Source organism: Ctenopharyngodon idella, chromosome 10 (assembly GCF_019924925.1).
Source record: "Ctenopharyngodon idella isolate HZGC_01 chromosome 10, HZGC01, whole genome shotgun sequence".
Classification (NCBI taxonomy): domain Eukaryota; kingdom Metazoa; phylum Chordata; class Actinopteri; order Cypriniformes; family Xenocyprididae; genus Ctenopharyngodon; species Ctenopharyngodon idella.
The window spans coordinates 32,609,960-32,630,320 of record NC_067229.1 but is presented as its reverse complement, the minus strand read 5'-3'; the positions used below and the strand labels follow the sequence as shown (position 1 = coordinate 32,630,320).

Sequence of the window (20,361 nt, the reverse complement as noted above, 5' to 3'; positions counted from 1 at the left end):
AAACGACCTAATGACATTAGTAACCATGACAACTAAAGAGAAGCGAGAAAAGAACTCGCTTCTCTCATGAATACAACTCATGAATACAAACTAAAGTCCATGAAAACGAAAATAAAAACAAACACAACTGAATATTTGTAAGAATAGACCCCCTCCCAGAAGGCACAGCCTTGCGGTGTGAAGAGAAGGAGGCTTGAGCGACACCACTGGCACTGAAGACCTAGGCGGGGTCGCGATGGCGAGCATCTGAGGTGGAGCCAGAGTGCCTGAGAACTGAGGTGGAGCCGGTGTGACAGGGGACAGAGGCGGAGCCGGAGGGAAGGAAGAACCCACTGAAGCCATAGGGGTGGAGAGACTGAGCGCAACATTAGGCTCGTAAGTCTGTGGCATAAGTATAGCGACGACTGACCAAGGTGGAACCGGTGGGACGAGGGAACCCAGTGGAGCCACAAGGCCGAGGGTCTCTGGTGGAGCAGAGAGTGGGAGGAGCAAAGGTGGAGCTGGCAGGTCGACGGGCCGAGGTGGAGCAAAGGGATCAGAGGCAGAGCTTTAGGATCCTCTTACTCGGGCGAGGCTGGTAATTGCCCGACCTGAGGCTTCACGTCACTGCAAGGCGTCACTGGGGAAGGTGAAGGGCTGCAGGCATCCAGCTGGTGCAGGGCTGGAGGACTATCTGAGCTTGGTGATGGTGACAGAGGTAAGCTTGACGGGATCAATGACGGGAATTCACAGTCCATACAGGTCAACGATACAGTTTCAATGCTGTCTAGCCGAGATGATGAAGAACAAACAGATAGTTCAGGATGGGATAGAGTGGGATGCATTACCTCCGTGTCCAAATCTATCAGCCATTCCTCTGTTTCCAATTCCACCAGTATTCCTTCTGCCACTAATGTCGCTGGCTCACACCCCTGTTCAGACTCACTCTGGGACTCCAGGTCGATGGACGGCGCTGTCCCTTCCACGTTGGGTTCTGGCTCACTCATTGCGGCTGGTGGTGGCTCTCCTGACACCTGATGATGGCCTCCCTCCAGTCCAGTTCTGAGATGTCTGGGAGGTCTACAGGGTGATGGTAGTTCGCCCCGATCCAGAACAGCAATTTGATGGTTTCGTCGTTGTGCAGGTGACGGCAAGAAGGCAGAACTGCTCCGTGAAGTTCAAAAAGTTAAGGCCTCTCTGGGCCAATGCAGAAAATTTTGCTTCAATATCCAGTTTTTGAGGTCCGATCTTCTGTCAGCAAGTGTCGCACAGACAGACTATTAAGAAGGATAAAGTTACTCAGACACGAGTATTTAATAGTAATCCACAGCATAAAACAGAACAAAGCTGGAAGCTGTATACACTCTGGACACAAACACTAACACAAATGAGACAAGATACTAAACACAGAAAAAGACTGAACTTAAATATACTGACAAATTAATGTAACAGCTGAACTAAACAAACTAATGACATTAGTAATCATGACAACTAAAGAGAAGCCGGAAAAGAACATGGGAACGCATGTGACTCATGATTACAAAATAAAAGTCCATGAAAACGAAACTAAGAACAAAAACAACTGAATATTTGTAACAATATGCATCAAATTAATCTGGGTCAGTGTTATTTTATTAGAATTAATCTTTTAGTTTTTGTTAATATTTTAAATTAGATTTTATATTTTCAGTTTTCATTTTAATTTTAGTTAAAATTTTAGTAATTTTGTTGTGTGTTTTTGTCATGTTGTGTCTTTTATGTCTACAGTATATAGTATTTATTAAGTTTTAGTTTATTAGTTTTAGTTATTTTAGTACTTAAACTTAAATTAAAAGAAAATGAGAAATGTTGCTTTGGCAACTAGCTAAAATAAAATAAGTTTTTTTTTTTTCAGTGAAAGTGAAATTTTATTTCACTTAATGTTTATTATTTTTTTTCCAAGTAATGATTTTTTTTTAGGGGTTTAGTTTTAGTTAATAACCTTGATCTGAGTAAAATCCTTTTAGTTAATAGTTACCTTTTAAAGGGACACTATGTAACTTTTTTTTTGTTCAAAATTAACAAAATTTAAATAATCTGTCAATACACCATCATTTTTTCTTTCAAAACATGTTTTTGTCTTACCCTGATTCACTATGGTAAGCCTATTATAAGTGTTTATATTTTAGACCTGACTGGATGGTTTTCAAGGGAAAATGCGTACATACGTCACACACATAGGTCACAGCGAGTGAGAAAGGTTAATATGGAGCACACTAAATCTTGAACCTACGGGGAATCACCTGTTTTACAGAAGAGAGTCTGGTGGCAAAAAGAGAATGTGACAGAGCTTGTAATAAAACAAGAATCAACAATGTCTTGGCTTTTCGGAGATGGTGAGATCTGAGGGAATTAAAATGTTATAAAAACGACACAGAGATGGAGTTTTTATTACCCAGCAGATGAATAAGGTATTTTATTAAGCTGATACACTGCCGTATGTAGCTCTCTAACAGAGTTCATTGTAAAGCATTATCTACTATGAAGGGTCATGTTCATCTGCACAGTCACACAAAGCTGAAACAACCAAAACAACGTTCTTCTGCAAAATGCATGCAGTTGTTTTTTTTTTTTAACCATTAGAGGGCTAAATGTTACATAGTGTACCTTTAATAAAATATTAAGAACTCAAATTTGTATTAAAACAATCTAATTTGGCAAAATAAAACTTTTTTTAAAATACTTTTTTTTTTTGACAAAAATAAGAATTTGTGGTTGGTACAGTGAAGTGAGCAGGATTTTAGCATGTTTTACTAAATTAAGGGAACTAACAGTTTTAGAATTGAATTATCGACTACCATTCTGATCAAGTGTAAGCCCAAAACTATATGTAAGCCTATATCAAACTACCAAAAACACAAGTCAGTCCTCAATCATTTCCTACAAATGTTTCTTTATAGTGTTCTGCAACTTTATTCACCAATTCAATGTCAGGGGAACAGAAAATATGTTTAACTAATAGCAGTGCTGTCTAAAATATCAGGAAAATATCTGATTCCAGCCAAGTCATGAGTGACTGGAGACATTCATAAATCTCTGAATGACCCTTATTTCTTCATGCAATCTTTGTGATTCTTGCAACAGGTGGTCTCATTGGAGGGATATGTGATCTGATATACCACCAAAGATCTTCTCGTGTGGAGTATAGAGAGAAAAATGATGGGTAAACACATCCTGATGAAAGATGTATTTTGGTGTAATTAAAACATCTTAAGTGATGACTGTTTGGCATCCCATGATAGCATGTCTGTTTTTATTCAACTGTCACTTCATTATGAATATTGTGAAATAATTCTGCTATGTGTGGTTATGAAAGCCAGTATGCAGCTGCAGCAATGTGATGGAGGAAATACCCACATTGACATTTGTAATGGCTGAAGTTAGTATTTGAGTAGAAGCAGCTCTCAAATCAGCGTGAAAAGCAAATGAGACGCGACGAAGGGCATCTCGAAAGCATCTGCATCCCAGTCCCAGAAACCGAGCCAAGAGTCGCAGATGCTTCATTGTAAATTCTAAATAATGTGTCTTTGTAGTAGAGGAGCCATCCGGCTTGCTTTGACCAACTTGACAAACACTGTTATAAATCAGTCTGTGGAACCTTAATAGAATTGGATCAGACATTTTACAGATGCACCACTGACACAGTCCATGTACCGCCATTTTCACTTACATTTTATTAGTCTGTTACACAAAAGCTTTTCAACCCGAAGCCTCTTTAACAAATGCAGCAGTTCGGATATCAGTTTTATTGTTTCTACCAATAAGGTTTAAGGCAGAAGGTACTAAAAGCTGAAATCCTCTTAAAAGAGTTTTGAGCGTTTATGTTTATTTCATTCATATAAAAAACAATGTAAGGCTTAAACAAAAATAATGAATTATTTTATGTCATTAATGATATTTTATTAATATAGTTAAAGGATTAGTTCACTTTCAAATGAAAATTACCCCAAGCTTTACTCAACCTCAAGCCATCCTAGATGTATATGACTTTCTTGTTTCTGACGAAGACAATCTGAGAAATATTAATAAATATCCTGACGCATCCGAACTTTATAATGGCAGTATGCATTACCAAACGAGTATGAGCTGAAAAAGAAGAAAGTGTCTCCATCCACATCCATCCATCATAAACATATTCCACATGGCTCCAGAGGGTTAAAGGCCTTCTGAAGCGAAGCGATGTGTTTGTGTAAAAAAAATATACATATTTAACAAGTTATGAAGTAAAATATCTAGCTTCCGCCAGACTGCCTTCCATATTCAAATTACAGAAAAAACGGAACTGGCATCGCATCAGTTCTGTAAGTTGAATAAGGAAGGCGTAGGATGTACAGCGTAAGCTTTTTGAAGAATACAGAAGGCGGTCTGGCAGAAGTTAGATATTTTACTTCATAACTTGTTAACCCTCTGGTCCTCTTCATTTAGATAATCAGATAATCGAGCCAATCAGTGCGAGGGGAGGCTTATATATAGCTGACTTACTTCTATCCCATGACAGTTTTTACAGCATCCCTCCTCCACTCCAACTCCTCACTCTCGATTATTACCATCTCAGCCATTCAATAAAAACATATGTGATGTGATCTGCGAAAACCCATCACATGGTGAAATTTTACCTATAACAGGTTTCAGTACCATATGAAAGATGAAAGATGGATTTGAGCCCTTTCCAAATATGTTTTTACTTCTTTCATAGCTTGCCTGTAACAAAAGTTATGGTTATCTGAAGTCGGCTGATCGCTATGATTTTCAGGAACGGAATTTGGAGAAAAAAATTCAAGAATGCTTTGGAATATAGACCTAGTCTTATTTTAAAGAAGACACTTGTCAGATTATTGTAGAAGTGTAATAAATTAGGAAAGTAAAATTAAAAAAAGTTATAGAAGTTTAAGTTTGTAAAAATGTAAAAATATAATTGTTTATATTTTATAATAATATATTACAAAACGTGTTTTACTCTTAAACTGCAAAAAAAAAAAAAAAAAAATCAAAGCCAAAAATGTCAACATTCCAAATTTTAGGTTGAAATATTTCAAAAATGAGCTTTTAATAAGATTTTATTTGGGCGCAGTACCAAACTTTTTCACTAGATGACATCCAAGCTCCATTACTGACCATATATTTTTATACATTTTATGAAGTAGATATCCTATTCAGAAGTAGAATGGGCAGTTTGGCAGTATTCAACCTCTAATAAACACATAATTAGAACATGTGTGTTCATTAGGCTATAGCTCCGTTGTTCTCTTGTGCTCCGCCTTCTCACGATAAAGTTGTATTAGAAAAATGCCGTAATTTATACAGGACTGGCGGAAAAATTTGCATTAATACACCTTCATTCTACATGTTATGTGGTTTATTTTGACAGGTGAACTGTCCTTGTAGTGTTAAGAGAGGGAAAGCTATGGCCGATTTTTTTGCACCTCCGCCGGGTGTTCTTAAACAGTAACGGTAGAGAAAGACAGTCTTTTCATCTTGCCACTATAAATCGCTATTTTTCTGCACTTAACAGGCGAATTTTTTAATGAAAACCCAATTTTGACAAAAAAATGACATTCGACCTATTTTTTTGACTTTACTGAAAACGTTCCATCGCGACATCCGACGGGTTTTCCCAGATCGTAATATCACATATATTTTAATAGGCTAATTGAGATATTATAGTTTTCATAGTTTTTTACTTTTATATTTTTCATTTCAGCTTAACTTTATTTAAAGTTTTAGCAATTTTGTTTTGTGTTTTTGACATTTTTAGTGTTGTTTTATGTCTATAGCCTAAAGGTTTTTATTTATTTATTTATTTATTAATTTTTATTTCAGTTTTAGTTGTAGTTAGCTATTTTAGTAGGCCTAGTTATCAAGTTGAACTAAATGAAAATGAGAAATGTTTCCTTGGCAACTAACTGAGATAAAATAAGTTAGTCTACTTTTTAAAATAGGCTACTTTAAGTAAACATTTATTTTAATTTCAATTAAAAATGTGTTTTAGGGTTTTAGTTAGGCTATACCTATAATAACCCTGATTCACTCACACAGACTTTATTATGAAGCAACAGAAATTATTTGAATAAAGTCATACAGTTCGATTCATGGTGTGTGATAGACCACTGTGTGACCCTTGATGGTTTTTATTAGACTCGAGAACCGATCAGACTGCTCGTGAACTTTAACCTGTTCATTAAAAAGATTCGATTCAAAATAACGATTCGTTTGCGAACTGTAGAGTAGATAATCATTAGTGAGATATTCATAAAAATTCTGTTTTTAGACGTGAAGGGGTTAAATAAATAATTTAGTTTCCTCTTGCTTTAAAACCATTTGCCAAACACATTGAGCAATCTTCACTTTATGCCAAGCCGGTTGCATTACTATTGGTTGTTTCCTTTCAAGCGCATTCACTCTCGCGCTGCGCAAACGAACGGCAGCGCGCGACACTCTCATCAGGACTGTGGAGAACGAGGACGTCAAAGAAACCTAGTTCGTGCACTACTAATGCAAATACATACTTCTGAAAACTTAACAGTGCAACGCAGGTGGATATAACCGTTATCGATACTATACGTTTCCCTTGTGCCATGAAGAACCTTCTCCCCAAGCTGTGGATCTTCATAGCTGCAGTTCTCTTCCTCCCTTTGCTCAATGCTTCTGAGTATGAGTACTACAACTGGAAACCGGAAATTTACGGCAGAAACCCACAGTGCATGGACATTCCCGAGGACCTGAGGTTGTGTTTTAATGTGGGTTACAAGCAGATGCTGCTTCCCAATTTGCTGGAACATGAAACCATAGCGGAGGTAAAGCAGCAAGCGGGCAGCTGGGTTCCTCTGGTGCACAAAGCCTGTCACCCCGGAACGCAAGTGCTCCTCTGCTCGCTCTTCGCCCCCGTATGTCTTGACAGACCCATATATCCTTGTCGCTGGCTTTGCGAGGCTGTCAGAGACAGTTGTACCCCTATTATGGAGGCGTTTGGGTTCCCTTGGCCTGAAATGCTCAATTGTGACAAGTTTCCCGAGGGCGACGTGTGCATTGCCATGAACACCACCAACAGCGATGATATGGACACATCCCCAGGTGTGTATAATTGTCATATTTTTTATTTTCTTTTTTTTTTCCTAAATATTTTGTAGACATAAATTGTGCCTCTAACTTATCTTTTACTCGGTCACTTCACCATACTCTCTTTAAAAAGTTTTTTTTTTTTTTTTTTTTTTGTAGCAGTGATGCCATAGAAGAACTATTTTTGGTTCCACAAAGAACCTTTCAGTGAGCAGTTTTTATAAAGGTTCTATAAAGGCCCCCCCCCCACCCCCCCCCCCCCCCCCCCCCCCCTTCATGGAACCACAGATGTCAATAAAGAGAGTAGCTATACTTGGGTAGTATTTTGTTTACATTTTGTTATTATTCTACTAATACTATTCTAAAATGTGAAAAATTGTAGTATTAAAGAATCATTAGTTGTGTCTAAATTTTTTATTTGATGGTTTGATAAAGCTTATCATTTAAGATGTGTTTGTGATGAATTTAAAAAAAATAAATAAACAAGGGTTATTGAATTTAGATATTACATTTAGTATTAGATCTCACTTAACATAAATTTAACATAGACTAAACTTAACATACAGTAGATTTTTAGTTGGTGTCAAAGTCCTAACCTGCAGTGATAAAGAGGTTAAATGGATGGAAACAAAGATGTTTTTTGATGAACATAATGATGAAAATCATTTTTATAGTGTATGATATGTCTCAGTTTGTTATTCAGTCATTTGGAGGCTCATAGTTCTTTTTCTCAAATTAAACACACACACACACACACACACACACACACAGGTTTGTTTTTGTGAATTGTGGGGACATTCCATAGGCGTAATGGTTTTTATACTGTACAAACTGTATTTTCTATCGTCCCCACCACTACCGCTACCCCTAAACCTACCCATCACAGAAAACTGTGCACATTTTCACTTTCTCAAAAAAACTCATTCTGTATGATTTATAAGCCTTTTGAAAAATGGGGATTTGTGTCCTGATGTCACAAAAACGCACACACACACACACACACACACACACACACATATATATATATATATATATATATATATGCAGCACAATCAAAATAATACAGTGATGATGAATGTTATTAAATATTTCTAGGTTTCTGATACTTTTACATTTACACTTAGAGATCACTGCATAATCTTAGATTTAATTTCTTACATTTCAAGCTGATAAACCATTATTGCTTACATACGGCAGAACATTTGGATTGAACCTTTTTGTCTCTTTTCTTTAGGTGTCTCTTCTGTGTGTCCGCCATGTGACAATGAGATGAACACAGATGGAATTCTGGAACACATGTGTGCCAGTGAATTCGGTAAATAATCATTTATGAGATATTGTTGCATAGTGTTTAAGTAATTAGTTTAAATAAGTAGTCTTTTTATTAAAAAAAGAATAAAATAAATTGATGATAAATAAATCAAACATCTAAATGATAACCTCAATCAGTGAGATTTTCCAGTCAAGTCGCTAAATAAAACCTGAATTTGTTGCCTTTAACTAGAAAAAAACACCATGCAAGTAAAATCTGTTGTCTTTAACGACCAGAGAAAAATGAGATTTTTTTCCTGACTACTATCAACAGGCTGATCTTACGGTTGAAACAGACTACAAAGTGAAAGACTACTGGGTTCAAAACATTTTTAAAATGAGGTCTTATATTGAGTATCATGGAAATCTGTCTAAGACATATTAAAATACACTTCAGATGTGAAGAGTTTTGGCATAGATCTTTACTAACATAACAGGCACTGGAAACCAAATCCTGGTCCAAACACTTTTCAGCATGATGCTACTAATGCAAGTGATTTCAAAACACTTCATTTACTGGCAAGAGCCTAATGACTTCAAGAGAAAAAAATCCGATCGGCTGATTCCCATCATTGTGATTCTGTTCAGGTCCAGGTTTTTAGCTTACACATTTGTTTCCAATAATATTGTTGCCTGAAATAAGTATTTCTAATATTGCTGTCTGAATTTGCACTCCTTAAAACTATTTCTCTCTTGAGACAAAAAGAATAGTGTAGTGCTGCTTAAACATAACAGCATGTGTGTCCACAGTACTGATAAACACTGACTATTGTGTGTCCATATTGTTTACAGCTCATTTGGTCTTTTTTGTTGTTCCTTTCTGTTTTGTTTTTAAATGCAACTCAACATGGTCAAACCTCCTTGTATATTTCATGTCTAGATTTTTTTGTAAAACCACATATCCATGACAGTGGATTATTAGATTTTAACCACAAATGGAGATATTTTGAATTTATAAAAAGCAGAGCTACTTCTTCCATTGCAAGTGCCGTTTCTAAGAACCAGTGATGTGGTCAGAATCCAGCAGGTCTCTTTTTTTCAGAGTCTGAGATGTTGTCAAAGACAGGAAGCTTGCCGTTGGCAAGAATTTCATGGGACCTTTTATTTTTATGGCAACCTATCAAGCGGCAACCCAACAAAGGCTTTTTTCTGGTCATTATAGGATGACTGTATCTCAAGCTATGTGTCTCAACACTGTAAAATGTGAAAATGAAAATGTGCCGTTGTTACCTTATTCAGGTAGATATTTTTTACCTGCTCTGAAACTGAGCCTAAAAATTACTTTTGTTGTTGTAACCTAATGCAGTCATGTTGATTTAGTCATATTAAAACATATATATATATTTTGATGAATAAAACATAATTGTAACCATGTGAAGCACATTTTTAGGTTAGGCTACTTGAATATTTCTACAACGTGCTTATGTTAATGTTTTTAGCAAGAATGCTTATAATTGAATGCTTTGATGAAACATGAAAGTACATTTTCATTGATGAAAGTACATCATACGATAATTGTTTTGCCAAAATAGAGCTCGAGGGAATAAGAAAATTTTGGAGCTTACTGGATGATGTTGTAGAGCAATAGCTCCTGGAGGGCCAAACCTGCTCCAACACACATACCTGTAGTTTTCAAGTAATGAAGGACTTGATTAGATGGATCAAGTGTGCTTAATTAGGGTTGAAGCTAAACTGTGGGGACTCTGGCCCTCCTGGAGCTGAGTTTGGCACCCCTGTTGTAGAGTACTTTAATAGGATGCTCTTTGCCTGATTATGTGTTTGATCATGTTTAGTAGATGTTCTATGTAGTCGGTAATCCTAAAAATTGTATTTTTACAATACACATGGGCCATATCAAATTCAAATTCTTTCATAATTTTGTTTTGAATAGCCAGTGATTTGAGGAGTGCCTCGGGGATCGGTAATAAGACCCATTTAGTTTTAACATTACTAATAGAGTAAGTTTGGGAGGAATTGTGCCATCTCTTTATTGATCTTGGTTGGATTTAGAATTTGATTCATAACCAAGAATCGTATCCTCAGACACCCTGGACGATATTGCGATACAACACATTGCACCATCCAGCTTTGCATAATTAGCACAGAATAGCATCTGAAAGACATAAACTAGAGTGAGTTCTTGGCTTAAATGTGAAAACAGATGAAAAACAGCCAAGGGTTCAGCATTTCCATGGCAAAGAAATACAACAATGACCTTAAGCAAAAATACTTTAAATATTTGTATTTTCCATCAAGGTTTTAAATAAAGGTTTTAAGTTACATAGCTGTTTTAGACATTACATAACTCTTTTAGATTTATTCAATGAAATTGTCTCATTTAAAACTTCATGAACATTACTGACTTGTGAAAATCTAAAATCTACATTTGTCTTTTTTGTAGCAATCAGGACGAAGATTAAGGAAGTCAAAATAGACAACTTAGACCGAAAAATCATTCTGCAGAAAAGGAGGAAGCCGGTGAAACTTGGAACTCTGAAAAAGCAGGAACTAAAGAAGCTTGTTTTTTACCTGAAAAATGGAGCAGCCTGTCCGTGCCAACAACTGGAAAACTTAGGGCACAGCTACTTAATCATGGGTCGTCGGGCGGGGACACAGTATATTTTGACAGGCATTCACAAGTGGGACAAATCTAGCAAAGAATTTAAGACGGCCCTTAAAAAACTTAAAAGCCATAAATGTCCAACCTATGAGCCAGTGTTCAAGTGATTTTTGATCATTTGGTAATTAATCATGTCATTAGCATTATATTACCTTTTGCCTTACAGTATAGTATAGAAAGATGCCACAATCCAACTAGTTAGTTTTGAAAGAGTTTGTTTGCCCAATAAATGTCTGAATACATGCAAACAAACAAGTGCAGTTTAGTTCAAATTCATAATGTTCTTGAACATTTCTAATCAATCCAAGTACAAAACAATATTCACAGTTATTTACATTTCATTATGCTGTAAGTCAGTTGAGAGAGTTTTGCTTTTGCAGACACTGCATTTTGATATATCTCGACATTTTCATGTTGGATTAATATCTATTCATACAGTCTATTAATAATGTTTATGTTTTATTCATCACAACTGTCAGTTATTAGTCTATTCAGTAAAATACATAATACATGCACCTTAGACAATAAAGGGACAGATTTTTTTTTGACAGTTTGTTTGGCTTGCATAGGATGCAAATCACAGTTAATCATGAAGTGGAAGGTGTTCTATAGCATGCCTGAGGACTTGCACATTGCACTGTAATCATTCAACATTAAAACAGAACATATTTTTAATATATTTGACTGCACTGGATTCTTTCTTAGATATTGTGAGTTAGTGACTGCTTTAAGTAGTTATAAATCATGAAAATGCAAAAGACAAGTAGCAGTCGTGACCTGCCTAGTAGTCCAGCTTTATAACAAAGCACATGCTGTGAAATCAAAATGAAGTAATCACCACAAACTGAGATCAGATTAGAGAAATTTCAGACACTGCATGTGCCCTGTGTAAGCAAACAGCCAAAGTGTTTATCTTGTATAGACAGATCAGAAATGTTTGTTTTGGATGGAGGGAGAGATTTGGACATTTTTCTCTCCCAGCTCTTCTGATGAAAGCCAGTATGAGTTTTCTCTCCTGTTTTTTATGAGGACAATTAAAAAAAAAAAAAAAAAAATATATATATATATATATATATATACATATTATACCCAAAAATTCTTTATACAGTGGACTACCAGTAAAATGAATAAAAATTTGGAACCAAAACTTATTCAGACTCTTGACCTGACCATGTTTTGCTTAAGTGTTATCTGACATAATTAAGATTAATTCAATTTCTGACACAGTTTAACTCTGAGATCTTGTCATTTTTTATTACCATTTTTTTTACACTATAGTGAATAAACTTTATTAATGAATGAAATGTTCAAGGTGTCTGAATAAATTTTGGTTTGACTGTATATATATATATATATATTTGACTGTATATATATATATATATATACTGTATATAAAGATTATGTTATAAATTATAAATTATAATAAATGATCCAAGAGGATTGCAAGAGGATTTTTCTATAAATAAACAAGTAAATATAAAGATTGTTATAAATTATAAATGATAATAAATGATCCAAGAGGATTACAAGAGGATTTTTCTATAAATAAACAAGTAAATAAATACTGTAATTCTGAACAAATGAAAAAATCGTGTTGGATTTTAAACAATTTATGTAACCAAATGTTCATAGGCAACTTTCTGGAAAGAAAGTCAAATTTAGCCAGTTATTCCCAATTAATTAATTAATAACTAAATAACAAAATCAAAAGTTAAAAGTTTTAGGCCATATTAGCTTTGACATACACATTTAAAATGTACAGTCTTTTTCTACAGGGAAATTGGACCAAACATATTGATGACTCATCCTGTACTGCACAGATTTTTGTCCAATCAAATGCCTTCCAGAGAGAGAAAGTCACTTCCCCTGATGACTAGTGCCTCCAACTAGTAGCAAATCATAGTTAATGGCTGTGATGCAACCATGGTTATTCAAAGCTTTTTGAAATACGTCAGCTCTAGAAAAGCAAACGGCATGATTTTTGACTGAGGGCATTTTTCTGAGAAAACATCTGTGTTGTAATGCTCGCCAATCAGTAATCACCTTGATACGGTTTAAGGGCCCTTATTTGCAGCTGATGAGCTGTGAAGCAGTAAGATCTGTTATCTACTATCATGCTCTAACAGGCCTGGCCTTCAAATAACCCAACTTTGCAGTAATGATGCATACTGCTTATAAACAGTATCAAAACACTTGCTTTTATTCATCTGATTTCAGTTTCCATTAATTCAGTAAAGCACTGCATATATTATCAGAGCCATGGAAAGAAATTAATGTCAGCAAATCAGAACATTTGAAAGATGTGGAGCAGATAACTCCTGTAAATGTAAGGACACGTGACTCTCAGACAGTGATGCCATGTGTGTGTCTCATATTGCTTTTGGCACTACACCTGTTTACATTCCCAGCATCATAAAGTGTGTAAGAGAGATAGCATCAAATTCAGATTGCAGGTGTTGACAATATGCGAATGAATCTGCCATGACATCTGTCTAGTCTGAACACACAGGTGCTGCTTTTAAAGAGCATAACACGGCCATGTTTATGTGTTGAAAAATAAAGAGTGAAAGCTTGCAGAATGTACATGCAATACTTTTATGCAAATACATTTTATGTTTAGACATTGTTTTATCCGTGGCTTCAATCTTAAACTATAAAAACCATCCTTAAAAATAATTACATTTTTAAAATGATGATTATGCTTTGGTAAATCATAATTAGGACATAAAAAGTCATAATTAGGACATAATAAGACATCAAAAAGAAGTAACAATTATGATAAAAGATGAAATTATGACATAAAAAGTAGAGCTGATTTTATATATATATATATATATATATTTGACTTTTTACATCATAATGACTTTTGTCTCTGTCATAATTTTGACTTATGTCATAATTAGGCTATACTTTTTTTTTTTTTTTATCTCAGTTTTGATTGGCATAATTTCACCTTAGGTCAAAATTATGACTTTTTACCTCATAATTTTCATAATTATTGTCAATTATTTTGTCATAATTAGTTTTATCTCATATATATATATATTTTTTGTCATAATTTAAAAAAATTTAATCTCATAATTATAACTATGTAATTTTGACTTTTTATCTTATGGTTATGACTTTTTGTTATAATTATGATTAACCAAATCATGACTTTTTAATGTGATAGAAATGGGTTTCCCAAAGAGTAAAATAAACTATTCCAAATTTCCAATATTTGTTGTGTGAAAAAAATAATGAATGAATAAATTAATGAATGTCATTTCCAACTGTTTCTGCCAGCATCATTTCCATCATAATGCTACTAAACATAATACATCATTTGAAATGTGGTGGAATTTTTCATGACTTTAAAAAAAAAAATATATATATATATCTTGTGATGCTTGTATATACACTCTTGAATATTATTTATAGACAACTGAATATAATAGTATTAATATCTTAACTTCAATATGAGTTTTTAGACCCTCTAGAATGTCCTGTCCCATAGACTTGTGAGTGCACTTTTGTGTGTTTTTACAAACTGAGGGAAGAGTCAAAATTATTGTCTGTGGTAATCGACAGCATGCCACAGATGTTGTCCATAGAGCTTGTACTGAACCCGGAACATTCCTTTAAACTGTTTAGTTACATTTGAAGACCCCCCAACCTTTTGTTTTGACGTCCTTTCGGGGTTGATTCACGCCATGATTAAATCATCTGCAGGGAACACGTTTCGAAATAAAATCCATACACGGCAAATGGCAAAAACCCAGAGCGCATGTAACCCCCAGGAGAAGTCGACCGATCCCAGCTCGTGCAAAAGCATAGTGATGGTTTATCCAGGTTAAGCAAATAGCTGTGCTTTGTGCTCTGGGATGACATTGACTGCCAGAGTCTATGGGATGATCATTAGAAGCAGCTGTTGGCTTTGCTGCTGCATATTTCCCAGCTTTATTGAATGAAAAAGACTTGCTCTTTTGCCTCCAGCCTTGAGGGGGAAAAAGGCCTATTAAAAGCCATAAATAATATGATGCTCTCACAGGATAGCAACTGAGGTAAGATGGGCTCGGTAAACATACTTCCACATGGGGTTTGGAGTGAAGTTCTCACACATGCCAACTGCGAATTCTGCCAGATGGGCTGCGTAGACTCTGAAGATGGTGCCATCCCTGTTCCCAATTTAATGACGAGGGTTTTGTCTTCCAGTGTTATGTTTATTTTAAGATAGAACATTAGCACAAAATTATCCAAAAAGAGGTCTGTTTGTGCGATAATTCTGGTCTAGATAAAGCCTAGATAAATCTGACTCACTTTGTTCAACATCTCACAATTTTATCAAACGAATGGCCTTCTCGACTTCTGCGGGTGGGAGTTAAGGAATGCTGTCTGGTGAAGTACTTCTCGAACTTTGGGTCCAAGAAATGTGTAATCGAACTCAATGACACAAGAATGGTTTATTTAGACATATTCAAGAGCATGATGTATCAACAGTGCAGGGTAGTAATTAATTACATGTAATCTGGATTACGTATTCAGATACCAAAAATTAAGTACTTGTAATTAGATTACATTACATTTTAGAATACTTGTAATCAGACAGCTACTTTTTTGTTGATTACATGATTACATGTTATTCTCACAATGGCAGTAAATTATTCATAATTCATTAATTATCCCCACTACTTCTTTTTTTATCTTTTAAATTTTCCTTTCTAAAATAAAGCCTACTTGCTTATATATACAGGTTTGTGGAATTGCACACACAGCCACTCATGTGCCTATCACTGAAAACTGAGACCCACAAAGTATTTGATCACTGGATTTACAGAAATCGTTTCCCTTTTAACAAGACTAACTTTGCAGCATTGCATATCTAATCAACTCCTGATGAACACATTAATTATTTTTTTAATTATCACTCACTGAGTCATTTAACTATGTATTACTTTGGAAGGCTTTTGTCTTTTAAACACATTAAAATGTATAAATTAACACCTTTAATGTGGAATGTAATGGATTACATTACTAACTACAATTTTTGTTATGTAATTTGTAATCAGTAACTGATTACAATTTGTAACCCACCAGCACTGTGTATCGATATCTGGTAACTTCAAGGGATAGTTCATCCAAAAGCAAAATTCTGTCATGACTTGCGCCAGCCTCATGTTTTTTTCATGTGACATAGATTCTTCCTGAACTGCTTTTTTCTATACAGTTAAACTGAATGGTGACCAGAAATGACAAGCTCCAAAAATAACAAAAAGCATCCTAAAATTGGTCCATATGATTTACACTATAGTCCAAATATTCTGAAATCATGCAATTTTTTAGTGTGACGAACAAATCAAAATTTAAACCATCACTTAAAGGTAGGGTAGGCAGTTTTGGAGAGGCTAGCAATAGCAAGCTAGCTTTGGAAGCACTAGATCCCACCCTCCCTTCAGAGCGCTCTCCAAAGCCACTTCAAAACACATGAACACACAGCAGATTCTGCAAAGCGTCACAAGATGAGAGACGGCTTTAAATTATCTCATGTCTCAAAGCACATAACATTACAATAATAATGAATGTAAACAACTTACAGAGCTCTTGTGCCACCTGACTGCTGCAGATTCATTTCGGCATTGATAGTGTTGACACAGAAACGCATAAATCAGAGTCTGAGCACGTGAACAGCCATCTAGTAATTACGGTTACGACATGGCGTAAACGCAGCAATAAGCTTGTAGTTTTGGTTCAGGAGGAACTGTAAAAAAGGCGGCTGCCGTTTGTTTGTGGCACTCAGTGACTATCTGTCTACACCTCTGCATAGCCTTACGGAACGCGCTGATGATGTGTGATGTCTGTGCGCGGAGGTATGGAAATACATATGTTGACAGGCAGGTAAGACATCGGACCGAATGCAATGATTGGTCGAACATTTTTTGGTCATGAGACTTCCACAGAAGATATACATGTCTTAATATTTAGACCACTTCTATTAATTGCTGCAGGATGTGAAGAGAGTTGCATTCAGTATAACAAAATGTGTTATAAAAAAATTGTCTACCCAACCTATAAGTCTGCTGTAGCTCACAACTCTCAATCGCGATTATGTATATTTAGATATGGCTAAAATTTCTTATAATAAACTTAGATTTAGTTATTTTCCTTACACAAAGCTATTATATAGGTTTAGTTTTGTCATACTTTCAGTGCTTTTTGTCTATTTTGGAACTTGACAGTCATGGTCACAATTCACTTTCATTATAAAAGAGCAGCTTGGACATTCTGTAAAATATCTCCTTTTGTGTTACATGTTAAAAAAAAACAAAAAACATACAGATCATAAAGGATGGCATAGAGTAAAGAGTAACTGAATTTTCATCTTTGGGTGAACTGACCCTTGAAGGCGGCCACTTTTAGGCACAAATTCATTGTTGAATCAGATGTATTTAAATCCGGACAGCATGCATTTCAATTTTAACATAACCAGGACAGATGATAACTGTCTTGGGTGTCGTGGATCATGGATTTGGCAGAGATGGGAGTTGAACACACACACTGGGACTTGATTTGCTCTTGCAAGTCTTGAGATACAGACCTGACCCCTACTGTGAGGTGAGAGCAGATTTTGGCAGGAGGGGAGGATTTCATAAATCAGCTGATGGCCTCTCATACCTCCGGGATATAAACACATCTTTTTTCATATGTTTCGTTTATGACATTGACAAATTGAAAATGGGGTAAAGCCGAAGCTGGAGTTGTATCACATTTAGACACTAACAAGAGAAGTAAATATTTTCAGTTGAATAATCTTTAGTTCATCTAGTATTATTTTTTTTTTGTATTATTACATTTGGTTTGGAGACTGAGGAAAATTTTCCTCACTGATTTTTTTCCCTCTCTTGATTTACCCACACTACAGTTTTGGCACTGCAAACCCCCTGATGATTGAGAGAAAAAATCTGGCTCTAAATCTCAAGTTCGTTCTTTCACCACAAGAAAAATATAAAATACAGTTTGATCAAATTTATGACTGCTCTGTTTTTTTTTCTTTCACTCTATAGGCAGATATATTTGCTCAAGCGATTCTCTGTCTTTTATTTCTATAATCAGGATTTGACCTTTATACTGAGACAGTCAGTCACATGTCTCAAAAGCATCATATGACGTACTGTATGACAGCGGCATGTTTATATCCAATAATAGGTATTTGTAATACAATCAACTGATTCATGAAATACTCCACAGCTGCGTCCATTATCTCCATCCATGCACTTACACCAGATTCCCAATAGAGGGCAGCACCTACTTTACTTGATGAGTCATTCCTTTTTATACAGAACCTGTTGAACTCTGTGACTTTATAAAAAGATGCTTGTGTCAAATGTAAGGAAGTATTTTTATGAAAAGATATACCAGACTTTGGGAAACATGCTCTGTTCAGGCTTATGGACTTTACCTGTATTATTTAGGCTATATAATTTGATTATTGTAACAGGAATCCCAAACAGGGTAAAAATAAATAAAGAGCTAAAATTGATCTATCGTTAAAAACGTGAGTTTATTTCAATGTATATTTGATGGGAACATGAAGATGCTGCATAGTAGGAGGAATGAGTCTGTTAAAGGATTAGTTCACTTTGAAATGAAAATTAGCCCAACCTTTACTCACCCTCAAGCCATCCTAGGTGTATATGACTTTCTTGTTTCTGACGAAGACAGTTGGAGAAATATTGATAAATATCCTGACGCATCCGAGCTTTATAATGGCAGTGACAGGGTTCAATGAGTATGAGCTGAACAAAGTGCTTCCATCCACATCCATCCATCATAAATATGTGCTCCACACGGCTCCGGAGTGTTAATAAAGGCCTTCTAAAGCGAAGCTATGCTTTGTGTAAAAAAAATATTCATATTTAAACAAGTTATGAAGTGGAATATCGAGCTTCCGCCAGACCGCCTTCCGTATTCAACGTACGCAGAAAGTGTAAACCTCTTGCAGTTCACAAAGCTTACGCTACGTCATGCGCCTTCCCTATTAAACTTACGGAAAAAGTGTAATTGACGCGACGCCAGTTTACACTTTCTTCGTAACTTGTATATGGAAGGCGGTCTGGCAGAAGCTCGATATTTGACTTAATAACTTGTTAAATATGGATATTTTGTCCCACATATTGTGTTCCGAAGATGAACGAAGGTCTGGAACGACATGAGGGTGAATAGGCCTACTTAATGACAGAATTTTCATTTTTGGGTGAACCAACCCCTTAAGCCTCTGGAATCGTTTATAGGGGGCGTTTTCTTGAGTTCAGAAGCTGCGCAACGGATTGTAACAAAATAATTTAAAATAACTTTAACGCCAGTAGCCTATGCGCATGCAAATATAAATCACAAATAAAGAAAGCCAGTGAACACCTTCCTAGAAAAGAAAAAGGTTTTCTATAGCCTAAAAGTTCTAATATTTTGTATTGCATACTTTTGGTATATGACCTTTTCTATTAACAAATGATAACGCGTAACAAGCCAGCTTTGAGGTTTTGCTGTTGACAAATCAATTGAATGAAAATAACTTGCAATAGAAGTGTTGTATAATTCCTTTTAAGTCATTCACGCGTTATTCAAATTATTGAGTAGCAGCTCACGGATTAAGTAAATGACATTTAATTTTCTTTAAATCAATTATTTCTTGATTTGCACGTTGTCGATGTGTGGAGGGAGCAACCAATGAGCGCGGCGGGGGGGGCGGAGAGCAGTCGACGAACATGGAGCTCACTGAGGACACCGACATACACAGCACGCGCAGCATCATTCCACACACTCTATGATCAGCCTTCATCTGCCCGTCTGTTCCGATCACCTGCACCGGGGATACAGTTTGGAATTAAAAGTAAGCTTTTGTTTTCACTTTTACGCGAATGTCCATTACTTCTCATTCATCATAATACTTTAACTTTCTTTATTTTTTTTTTATTTTTAGTTCGAGTTAATTGTCGTACTGCTACTATTACAACTAGATTACTACTACAACTGCCATAATTACTATTACCACTGCTATTATAAAAGTGCTAGTACATGTCGAATACCCTTATGAATCTGAGCATTATTTAAACACCATGTCAAGAGACTGATAATGGATCTTAATCTATATTGGATCATAAGTGTAAAATTGTTATTTTAAACAAATATGGCTACATAAAATAAAGTTTTTGAGTATACAGTATATCATAATGCAGAATAATTTCATATTTAAGTTATTTCTTAGACATTTAGGCTACATTACCAAAAGTTCTGAATAATACAGGAATATGTCAGCTATCCTATTAAGATATCAAACTGGAATATTGTTTTAATCTAGTTATGGCAATCATGTTTATGGCACT

The 20,361-nt window shown here is 35.4% G+C and overlaps 2 protein-coding genes across 4 annotated transcripts in view; both read left to right on the top strand.

The window, feature by feature from the left end:
• The first annotated feature begins 6,414 nt into the window (after positions 1-6,414).
• Positions 6,415-11,682, top strand: sfrp1b (secreted frizzled-related protein 1b). The gene is made up of 3 exons (XM_051911093.1): positions 6,415-7,089; positions 8,309-8,389; positions 10,787-11,682. The coding sequence occupies exons 1-3, from the start codon at positions 6,594-6,596 to the stop codon at positions 11,110-11,112; spliced, it is 903 nt and encodes a 300-aa protein (XP_051767053.1). The 5' UTR covers positions 6,415-6,593; the 3' UTR covers positions 11,113-11,682.
• A 7,960-nt stretch (positions 11,683-19,642) lies between these two features.
• LOC127521641 (zinc finger matrin-type protein 4-like) overlaps positions 19,643-20,361 on the top strand; it is a 35,424-nt gene continuing 34,705 nt past the window's right edge. Inside the window, exon 1 of one of the 3 annotated variants that reach the window (XM_051910988.1) lies at positions 19,643-19,868. In XM_051910988.1, coding sequence (XP_051766948.1) covers positions 19,803-19,868 — 66 coding nt within the window. In that variant the 5' untranslated portion in view covers positions 19,643-19,802. The remainder of the gene's footprint in view (positions 19,869-20,361) is intronic. The other 2 variants (XM_051910987.1, XM_051910986.1) reach the window with 2 other exon arrangements.

Bases quoted from the DNA above. Each gene is read 5' to 3' on its own strand.
- sfrp1b (XM_051911093.1), top strand. From the start codon at position 6,594: ATGAAGAACCTTCTCCCCAAGCTGTGGATCTTCATAGCTGCAGTTCTC. The intron at 7,090-8,308 runs GTGTGTATAATT...TCTTTTCTTTAG, and splicing joins TGATATGGACACATCCCCAG to GTGTCTCTTCTGTGTGTCCG. The intron at 8,390-10,786 runs GTAAATAATCAT...TCTTTTTTGTAG, and splicing joins CATGTGTGCCAGTGAATTCG to CAATCAGGACGAAGATTAAG.